This window comes from Bombus impatiens, unplaced genomic scaffold, assembly GCF_000188095.3.
Source record: "Bombus impatiens unplaced genomic scaffold, BIMP_2.2 scf_0174, whole genome shotgun sequence".
Classification (NCBI taxonomy): domain Eukaryota; kingdom Metazoa; phylum Arthropoda; class Insecta; order Hymenoptera; family Apidae; genus Bombus; species Bombus impatiens.
In genome coordinates this window covers 78469-90470 of record NT_176593.1, presented here as the reverse complement: position 1 = coordinate 90470, position 12002 = coordinate 78469, and the positions used below count along the sequence as shown (strand labels likewise).

At 29.0% G+C, this 12002-nt stretch overlaps 1 protein-coding gene across 1 annotated transcript; it reads right to left on the bottom strand.

Annotated features, from left to right (window-relative positions):
* Positions 1-9691: 9691 nt before the first annotated feature.
* Positions 9692-10270, bottom strand: LOC105680450. Its single transcript, XM_033319592.1, has one exon. It carries the CDS (start codon positions 10223-10225, stop codon positions 9761-9763), a length of 465 nt encoding a protein of 154 aa, XP_033175483.1. The 5' UTR covers positions 10226-10270; the 3' UTR covers positions 9692-9760.
* Between the last annotated feature and the right edge of the window lie 1732 nt (positions 10271-12002).

Below are 12002 nucleotides of genomic sequence, written 5' to 3'. Positions count from 1 at the left end.
TATATACGCGTAAATATACGTACATTTCTCTCCATTTTATTAGTTTACAAATTTTATTCATCTAAAAATATGAAAATTACTGAAATGCAATAATTCCAAATGTGTGATCGAATTAGGTTATGTCATGAGAAAATGTGTTAATTCCAAGACATTATAAAAATGTATTGCAGAAGACAAAAACTATTTATATATACTATATTATAAACACTATTTATATATACATAGTTATGTATACATATCTATATATATGTACGCATATAAATATCTATTTACGTGTCTACAGCATATTTACATGGTGAAATTTCTATTTTGGGTTTAAAACAATCATACGCCAGCGGCGTTGGCGATCCTTGAAATACGATTTCGTAGTCTGCTTTAAATAGTTGCCGTTTGTTTCAAGCCGAATATTTACGTTGTGTAATACGAACATTGTGCCCAGCTGTACAAGCTGATACTTGAACTTCGATTGTACTTCTTTATTGGTATCTTTTTCGATGTCTTTCTCCTATCTTTGTTCTACTTACGGGTATAGTACTGTATGCATGACTACAAGAAAGGAACAAGTGATACGATTGGCTATAAAAACGAAGTGGAGAAGATTATTTACTAATCTAGATGCGAAAGAGAGGGAAGAAGGTTTCATCGGATATTTCCGCCAGTAAGATCAAGTGGTGGCTCGCTGGAAATATGTTTCTCCGCCATTTTATATGGAGATAATGCAGATATTGTTGAGAACGTTCTAGAGAATTATACGTATAATGGAAAATAGAATAGGTTTGGGGCATATTATACTTTTACATTTTAAATAAATAAGCATTATTCCGTAGGTAATATATGTATTACAAATTAAGATGTAGTTGTATTTCTAAAAGTCTTTTTATTTGAGATTTATTATAAAAAAGAGGATTATAATAAGAAATTTTATTACGGAAAATTGAAATATATTAGTAACATATAATTCTTCGATTTATAGATATGCGTTTACGTATGTTATTCATGTGTAAATATTACTTGGCAAATTTCTTTTTGAATGGAGTTAAAATAAATATTAACTATCTACATTACATTAAATTTCTAACATTATGATTTACGAAATAATAAAAAAATATTACTTTTTCAATTTTAATATATTTATTATGATTTGAATTAAATCTATATATTTAAGAACTAAATGTATAAAATTTCAAGTTGTAGAGACGTTGTAGATTCTTAAATTGTTATACGTAAAATTTCAAAATAAAGTTACTTCTTACTTCGAAGACATCTTATATAAAGATAATACAAATATTATCCGAAGAGTTCCAAAGAACTACGGAATAGGATGAAATACAACGTACACGATAAATCATCGAATACGTTTCAAATTACATATTTTCTTGGAAAGCATCGAAGGCTGTACGATTTCACGTAAAGTTCTTGATACGTGGTTCACCATATGTATATCTTGAAGAAGAAATATGACAAAAACTTTTATAAAGTTGTGCTACGGTGTGTTGGATCTTTTATCTTTTAACCAGCAGCTTTTCAGGATCAAAGAAAGGTGGGTGCAGTAGAGTTTTAAACGAATTATTTATGAAGACTGTTTGAATAACTTAAACACAATCGTTGCTTACTATATTTTTCACTATATTTTTCACTGTATTTTGTCATCCATTAAGGAAAGAAGTATCAATTAAAAATTGATGAATAATATACGGGGTGGTTGGTAACTGGTGGTACAAGCGGAAAGGTAGTGATTCTACGTGAAAAAAGAAGTCAAAAATGTAGAATAAAAATTTTTTTTTAATTTTTTTTTTTACTTTTTCCATCGAGACAATGATCTACAGTGAGATTCGTTATAACGTACCGCACGCGTACCGAGCGACAATTCAAAGTCGATTTTCTCGAAAACAAAGCCTCAAACGAAAAATTTTTATTCTATATTTTCGACTTCTTTTTTCCCCACCCAGTTACCAAACACCCTGTATATTGTTCAAAAGAAATGTTAAATTTTATGCAACTGAAGTTAATGATAGTCGTTTTTAATAAATCAAACAATTTATGTAATTTTGTTCCTATTATAATTATTAACTAACAACACATAATATTCTAATGAGTAATTTACAATTTTTTGAAGTTATTCTATAATTAGTTCGAAATTTTGTCATTATTAATATTGTAAATTTTATTTTATGAATGACCTTGTCTATTAAATAAATTCAGTCGTCTTACATATTTTATTAAAAGTGAGGCTTGAATTCAAAGAATGCTTATAAAATTTTACATTATTAAATTTATTGTAATCAATTTTGTACGACATTCTTAATGACAAGTTTTCTACTTATTTTATGGATTGCAAAATAATATAAATTTATTGAGAAATTCATTTTTCCAACAAATACTTTGCGCTCATTCTAAATGTAACAAATTGATTAAAAGCAATTCAAATTAACTGCTTGACGTCACATACTTATAAACTGCTATGAGGTAATCCTTTATGAAAAGATACGAGAAGGATGTAGAGTCCCCTTTTTCCATTGGATTTTTCCTTGTTTAAAAAGTTCAAATTTTAAGTTCATTATATATGTGTCGGAGAGGGAAAGACAGCGGGATTTCCCGTCCGGAATGTTGGGAAAAACTCCAATACACTAGTCCAGACTTCTACTATAGCCGCCCTTATGTAATAAAAATAAGAAATAGTCTTAATGTTCCAATCTGACTTTATGACGATGGGTTTGGGCTCGAAGTGACATGGCAGGTCACCGGACGTAGCCACTGTCACGGGAGGGACATGTACCTGACAGAGGTATGAAATGCAATTATTCTGCAATTATTAGCATTTTTTATAAATATGCTAGATTCTCCAAGATTCAGATAAAATTATGTGGTAAATATTGTGATAAAGTTAACAAGGTATACGTAAATTATTTTTACAATTATAATGTAAAGATACATTAATTACTTTATTTAATGTGTATTTAATAAGCATTCTTAAAGCTATTCAGATAGAAGTCACCAGTGTTACCATATTAAATTTAATTATTTCTCACATTTGGTCATAGACTTATGAAAATAATTTTACTTTTACATACTATAAAATACTACTTTGTTCATTCAACATCCCAAACTTCTTATATAATAATTGTAACTATATTAATCATTCTTGAATAAACTTTCTTTATTATCTATTAAAAGAAAAGAATTATTGTATTCAGTGTACAGTAATCATTGTATTTCTGTGGAAAAATGAATAATAGAAATTTTGGTGTATTTTTATATGCATATACATATGTATATTATATGTACATATATGTACATATATGTTATAATCTGTAGTACTCTTTTAAATACAGAAATACAAAAATAGTTTTACCCCTAAAAGAAACCTTACTTTTGCCCTGAAAAAATGAAAAAAGAAGAAAAATGTTACTTCTTTCTTTCAATATCCCTGCACGCCTTCGTACCAGAATTTAAGCACTACGAATATAAAACTGACTGACATAAACTGACTGAACTTTAGATACAGGTTACTGGTGTACAATACGTGCACAATTATTCTTAAGGCTGCGTCCTTAGCAATAAAAATACAAGTTCCGTAAATTATCTACTGATATATGACGTTCTCTGGAAATAAATCCCTTATGTTACTTTGTAGATGTTGTGCTGCGAAAGAAAAACTGTAATAATTTGATGGTTACTAAATTTTTCCTTTAACTTTTCTCGGCTGACATAAGCGTAAGTAACAATGTAACTGTAGTTTCTTCGTCTTTATGGTTCTTTTTTAACATATCCTTTGAGCTCCATGTTCATATATCTTACGCTTGAACTAACGTAAGGAAAAGTTACTTTTGCCGTATTTGCGGCCTGTAAGAACAGTGAGGTAATAAAGACATTTGGCCAAAGCCCAGGGACGCACGTACCATCCTTCCGTTGTAAACAACCGAGCCGCAAGAGCAACTGTCTTCCTTCGCGCCGGATGCTTATTCTGTGCAGATTCTATAAAGTCTCGCTACTTGTTTTATAGAAAACATATTGTCTTTGAAAATTTCTTACCTCACGTCCGGCGACACTTTCTGGTCGCTGAACAATGCACCGCTCGAAGTATAGAAACAAATAAGAAATAAGAATTTGATTTTACTTATGGAAAGAAATAGAATTTGTGAATTGAGTAAGACCATGAAATGGAAGGAATATTTATGTTATAATTATTATGTATTGTTATTTTATATTCTTAATTATTAATATTATAAATACTATACCGCCGTGCACAATGATTTATCAATTAATGATATAGTGAATTGAGAAGTTATAAGTAACACGTTCTAAACTTCTATTTTATAATCTTACAATTTTACGTGAAATGGAGAAGTCAAATTAGCTGAATTGTAATTTATAGAATTTACTGATTTTTATTTGCCTCATTGCCAAATCTAATGCTATTATGCAAGAGAATTTATTAGCGTTGCATGCTAACTTGTAAAATTTCACTAGCAATATTAATGTTACTAATGATAATATTACTAGCGAAACTAATATTATTGGCAACATTGTACAAGTTACCAGATCAATCCATTAGCGGCCAAACAGAGAAATAATGCATAAAGGTTATACAAATGAGAACATTGTTGAGAAGTGTAAAGTAAATTATATATTGTTTTATCAAGATGTGAAACGTATATTGGAATATTAATGTAATCTTACAGAAGTTTACTATACAAACAGGAGACATAAGCAACATTTTTGTGATTTGAAAAGAGATAATTTAATGCTATAGATACCTCGGTTTCTTCGGAAGTTCATAAAATTATAAAATGCAAAAGGGAGAAGAAATAGCCATGGAAATATTAACGAAATTTTTGGAATTCCCTTTTATAATCATAACGTTAGAAAACAGAGTTCAATAACATAAATTAATTAAAAAGTATTAAAACTAAATGGTGGATTCTGACAAACTACTTACTGTGCTTGCATAATATAATGAATTCTGACTAGCATAAATTAGCTGATTATTAAGGTATTCGTATTTTATAGCATTTTGAGTATTTTTTATTTTGACGAGTGACGTAGTAACGTATATTACGTGTAAAAAGTCTGTTCTTTTTTTTTTATTATTTAATTTGTACTTTACATTTGGTAAATACATGTCTTTTCTGGGAAACTTTATCTATCATTATTAAAAAATAGATCTTATTCTTATTATCTATTATGAGGTATAAGGGTTTATAAGGGATATTATTTATTAATTGTTTGAATATCATAAACAAAATATTAATATTAGTTGTAGGAAATGCCTATGAAATAGTATAGGCATAGGTTATGTGCACCTATATATAGTATAGGTATGCTTTTTATAGATTTATACGTTTGGGAATGACGTGACGAGAAGGAGTGAGCGATAAGAAAAACGGTTATATAAACCAAGTCCATGTATGGTCTTTGGAGCTAGAATTAACAATAAAAAGAATAAAAAATAAATATATATATCTTAATATTAATTAACGATTTGGAAATAAAATGAGTTTCATCAAATGGTCGAAATAACGTACATACAAAATACTAAAAATAAGGGTGCCTGATTTATATATTTGTCCTTTTCCTTGTTTCCGTTTTTCTAACGAAAGTACAGAATGTCTTGAAACGTATCATTATGCACCCCGTAGAGTTAACACGTGCTGTAGAAGTCAGAATTTTCGACCCACGGCTACTTAATGGTTCTAGGCTAAATAAAACTAACTAAGCGGGTGGGATTTCCGCGAGACTTTCAAGGAAAAGTACTAACTTCCCCGCCAGAACAGAGTAACATATACATATTGTATTTACCAGATGTCCAGTTGGACAAATTGTAAAGTACAAATTAAATAATAAAAAAAGAGAAAAAATATACATATTGTACATAATGTGTAATAACATGTAATGTATATTTTACTTTATTTCTTTTTTAATCTTGCAAATATTTTGTTTAACACTTTTTATTCAATAGATTTTTAATTTGCGTTTCCATTTGCCTTTTAATTTATCTACGTACTTAATTTTATAATTCTATAAATCTTCTTTAACTAAGTACATTTTAAATTAGTTCATTCTTGATATTATACCTGAAGTAGAATTTTATGAAATAATTGAAATTTACATTGATAAAATAATAATTTGCTAGAGATTAAGGTACATATATATCTTATTACAAAAGTTTGCAATGTTATTTAGAAATTACTTATTATCAGTCAACAAAAAAAAATTTTTTTAAGAGTAGCTTGAGGAATATTCTTATAATTAGCTTGTAGAAATCTGATAATTTTTTTCGTGCAAGCTTCTATTCACAACTGATATACAACACGTAATTTTTTGTATGTTTGTTATTCAACATCTTAAGATGTCTTCTTCGATGTAAACAATATTTTTGATGTGTACAATGTATCTCAAATATTTTTCTGCTTCCACTTCTGCTTTGTAAAGAACAGTGTGTTGAGTACCATGTGACTACTCAGTGTTTGATTGTTGAAGTTAAAACAGTCTATTTTCAATTCTTAAGTGGACTTCGACCCACTTTTTGTTTTGTTCATTTTTGTACCGTAGTTAGTGTGGTTAGTCCCTGTCGAGCAGACACCCTTTTTCAACGCACTGTAGTCACACCTGGCCTGTTTTCTTCAAACTCAGAGATCCTCAAACTCTACCAGTTCCAAATATTTAAAAACTCACTCGTCCACGCCAAACCTTACTAAATAAACCTTCCTTGAAATTATAAATAATCCAAAAATATTTTTAAGTAAATAAGACAACTGATTTAGAAATTCAGTACAGTGATTTGCAATAATATTCAGGTACTATAATGTTTGAAATATTGTTGTATATATCTATTTAAAATAGTCAACTAGTTGACTTTAATCTATTAGAACAAATTTCTAATTATCTTCGATATATTTGTTAATATATGTTAATAACTTTTCAATATATATTAAAATACATATACATTAAAATATTGTATTTCGTAAAGAGACATATATTTTATTTATTTAATGCATATACTTTTCTTAAATGAGAAAGAGAAGTTAAATAATATTAAAGAATCATGAAATGTCCGAATATTAACGTTCAAGTCACTGTATATAAAAATTTTACATTAGGAAGAAATGAAATAAAGGAAGATAAGATCAATGAAAACATAACAATATTTTTGCCTGCAATTTATGGGGTTATCGAATTGAGCAAAACCGGAAATAGTGTCGATTTGACGCTTTTACATCCATATAGATTTTCTTTTTAATTTCTAACGACTTTCTTTCATACAATAATAATCCAAAAAGAGCATTTCACGGGGGGAAGCATTTATTCTTTCGTTTTTTTATTCTATGGTCGACAACATATGAGATAGGAATGCAATTTTCTGCTAACGCAAAAATCTGTTTATTTCTCTTGTAGTCAAGCTGAAACGTTCCCAGAAGAACGAAATATTTGAGAAACTCTGTTCAGAAGTACCGTGGATCGTCAATTTTTGAAAGAATATCGTCTGTACGCGTCTGTCCAAATTAGGCGGACTAGTTGAGAGTTAAAAGGTCTAAACTGGGAAAGTTCTGTAACCTGCTTTTCTCGCTCTTTTTAACCAATATAACATAATGGTACTAAGACAATTTTGTCGTTTTGGTTTTGATGGAAGACTTAATGGATTCCTTAACCAAATTTTTGGAAACTATAATTTTAAAAAGTGTAAAATATAATTAATATACACATATAATATTGATAGAAATTAATATATTTAAAATTTAATTAATATTTAAAATATAATTTCTTAAAAATAATATTTGCTTTTTATAAAATATAATTTGTTAAATATCGTCCTTAGGCCTTGTTAAAATAATAATTCTAAATATTTATCTTATTAATTTTGATCATGACCTACTGGACTTTCCTAAGATAAATAAAAGATGTTTAACTGTGAAGTATACGTATACTCATAAACTGATTATTTTAAGAAATGACAATTTTTTTTCTATTTTTGTGATGCAAATATTTTTTTTATATTTATATGCATATCACTTTTATTTGATAAAGTAAGCATCTTATAGAGATGAAGAATTATTAAAAATTTTACAAAGAAGACTTTGTCTTTCAGTAAAAGGATGAATGAAGATATATTTAATTGTTAAATTTGAAAAAAAACATTCAAAGATGTTTCAAAATATTATACTTTTCAAAATATAATAAATATTTAATAAATAAAATTAAGAGGACAAATTATACATTCTTGTTACTTAGAGAATTAATATAAAAAAAATAAAAACATTATATAAATATTTATTATTTAAATAGCACATTTTTCTGAAATGTCATGCATTAAAAATGTGCAAAGTCTTAAAACATTTCTGAATTTGAAAAAAACATTTAAAGATGTTTCAAAATATAATACTTTTCAAAATGTAATAAATATTTAATAAATAAGATTAAGAGGACAAATTCTACATTCTTGTTACTTAGAGAATTGATATAAAAAAATAAAAACATTATATAAATATTTATTATTTAAATAGCCCATTTTTCTTAAATATCATGCATTACAAATGTGCAAAGTCCTAAAACATTTCTGAATGTTTTATGTTTATTCTTTCTTTTCTTTATTTAGTCTTTTTTAATTGCATTAGCACCCACGTTACTTACATGACAGTAATTACATAAAGTTACAGGCTGGAGTATATGTTACGTTAAATTAAACTAAAAATACCGATATATTTCAAAAACTGCAACATATTTGAGTGTGACCTCACAACGAGTCACTTTAGGATTTTCGTTCATTTGATACAATCTTCTTTCATTTTTGTTTCATTTGAAGTGATCGATATTTCAGATTATCGATTTAATTGAAAGTTGGGAAAAATTTGTTGTCAGAAATATGGTCATCAAGAGTAATCGCTCACTTTCACGTAATTGGTATTTGGTATATACTGCGTTTCAGACAGAGGCAGAAGTCAATGGCGAGAATATTTGAATTTCAAAATATGTCGTTCATATTGGCCGTGATTTGCAATGAGTCCACGCGAGAAATATATCATCCACGACATCGCGTATTCGTATTCGCGGATGTGGAAAACACATCGATCGTGCTATTTATTATACGGCTGCTCCAGCTTGAAGCCAGAATTGGGAAAACGGATTTCAAGATTATGTAAATTATGTAAAAAGTTAGTAAAATTTTTTGAAAAATAAATAAAAATTCAATTGTATTTTCTGTAACAAAACAAACAAAGAAGGAACATTTTATGCGAAGATACGTTTCTATTCTATAGAGAACTTTTATATTTGAAAAACTGATTACTAAATATTAATAATAGATTTTACTTGTTTATTTATTATTATTATTATTATTGCTTAGTCCGTGCCTTTCGGCTTTGCGCGAACTTTCGGTTCTACATCTCTTATGTCTACTTCTCTTCTTATATGTCTACCTCCACTCTTTTCCACTTTATTCTACCTCTAAAAACTAAAAATTAGCAACTAATGACTAAAAATTATTGCAACTTTGGGCTTTTGCCCCTTTGCTGTGCCTCCTTCCTGTCATTTGCCCACCTTCTCTTCTCTATTATTGCTTTCAATTCTGTTAAACCTTCTCAAGTCTCGTTTAGCGTTTTTCCTATGTCCTTTGGTCCTCCCGTCATTTCACATCCTTCTATTACATGTCTTAGGTCTTCTTCTTTCCTTCTGCATCGTCTGCATCTTTTTCCCCCTCTTCTTTCCAGTATTCCCTCGCTTTGGTCTCGTTTCCACATCTGAATCTTGCCAGTATTCTTCTGTCCTACCACTTCATCCTCCCTTCTAAGTACTTTGATAATTTTTCTTTGACTATGTTTCTGTAGTGTATATTATACTTGGATTTCCTTATCCTTTTCCCCCTCTCTTCTGCTTCTCTCTTTCTTCTTCCTTCTATAATTTGGTCTGCTGTCATCCTTTCTTGCTCCTCTTCTGCTTCTATCTGCGTCCCTCCCTTTCGCTCCTCTTCTAGTCCCTTCTTTCTCTTTCTTGCTCTTTTCCCTTCATGACCATTTCCCCAGTTTCTCTCTCTTTCCTTTATACACTCCTTTACTATTTCCTTTTTTGATTCTAGAGCTGTCTCTTCGTACCTCGCTGCTCTTTTTAATGCTTTTTCTTTTATTTCTATTATCTCGCATTCTTCTATCAGTATATAATTTCGTGTTGTCGTATTTAAGCCTAATATCCATTTCGCATATCTTCTTTGTACTCTATCCAGTCTTTCTTCCATGTTCCAGCCCCATACCTCTGCTCCAAACAGCGTCACGCTCTCTAGCAGTGTTCTAAGATTTTACTTGTTGTTACCTATGATCTATTACACGGGATTTTATCTACTAATTGTTTGGATACATAGATAAAACATTGCTCTTAGTTAACTGTATAAATGCAAAGGTTATTACTTCATTCTTTACAATGTCTGTGTAACAGTATAAAGTAGCTCAGTCAATTATTTTAAAGCACTTCAACAATTTCTCTGTAAAAATTATGTAGCTTATTTCCACACTTTTTACGGACGTAAACACGTATGTAAATTTAGACAAAAATTATGGCACTATTTACTACGTAAAATAATTTGATATGTTTGCTTCATCGATCTTGAGAAGACTTTTATGTTATGAATAGTACACTATTAATCTTAGTTATTGATGACTAACATAAATGAGAATCTCTTGTATGTTTATATGTTATAAAATAATCGATCTTTCAATTGCAAATATTTCATGTATAGAGTTTGTGTAAGACTATACATAGAAATCTCATGTATATGTTTGTTCTATGAAGAGCAATTATCACAAAATATTTAATAACACGAAAATATAAATTTTGTGCTAAGTTAATATATAAGGTATATATAAAGAAAATAATATTTTATATTTATTTAACTGGAACTTGCGATGAGAAACTTGTACTTCTTTCAACAGATTCTGATCTCTTGCTCAGTAACAAAAGATAAGAAATAACATTCCTTTTATGTTAAAATGTCTCCCATCTGTACACAGCTACAAAAAAGATTAGTTCAACAATCCCCTCATCCTATTCCATTTCTCTTTTTTGAAATAAATCTAAAATAAGAATCACAGAGGTCATGATAGGCCAAAGGTTTCTTTTGCGTTAAAAATTGGCTGCAAAATGATTATTTAGAGAGCGTATAAAAAATCTCTGTATTTATATAAAAAGAGGTTTTAGCTTTATGACACTCATTTTTTATATTTTCCACATTCTAAAATGGATTTAATATATAGTTTGAAAACCACGAAAACAGCGTTAAAGTTTCATTCGTGTTAAAAGTTCTTTCTGCTTTATATCTTATTTAAAGATCTTGTAAAATCCTCTACTTTGCCTGAAAAAGTTATAAAGACCTTTACTTGTAGTTACTCGTTTACGATGCTCTTATTCTTTAAAAGGAATTGCAGATTCGATTCAGAGGAACAAGAGCTCAAATTTAAAGCTACGTAATGTGAAAATCTTATGTTTCGTTCATTTATTATTGTACTATAGCATCTCATGGATATGAGAGTAGACATTTTTTTTTAAGTACACATTATTGGTTTTTAAATTTCAGACAAAATCAAGCACTGTGATTAATTACTAAGTTGTATGGAAAATCTGGCGATCCATAAATTTTGCCCTGCATTTAGTGGGATTAAAGGAGAATTATTTATTATGAACTCTCGTCAAGTAGTGAAAAATGAGATGCTCATACAAATTTATACGGACATAATCGAAAGAAAAAGAAAACGGGAACCCAAATAAAAAATCGTTTTACCTATAAACATAAAGAATGTGAGGTGATCGTCGATGGAGGTGCCCACAAGAAATACCCTTGATTTTCAACAATAACGTTTATTAAACTCTTAACAATTAACAACAAACAACGATTATCGATTAACAACGATTAATAACAAGTAACGATCAACGCTGAATCCTCAAGAGTCAATAACCCGTTTCTATAATTGTGTTGGCTACGCTTGACCTTTCGCACTTCGCAGCTCGGGGCAGAATGACTC

What these genes read in the sequence shown, in the direction of transcription:
- LOC105680450 (XM_033319592.1), bottom strand. Translation starts at nt 10,225, where the DNA reads ATGGAAGAAAGACTGGATAGAGTACAAAGAAGATATGCGAAATGGATA.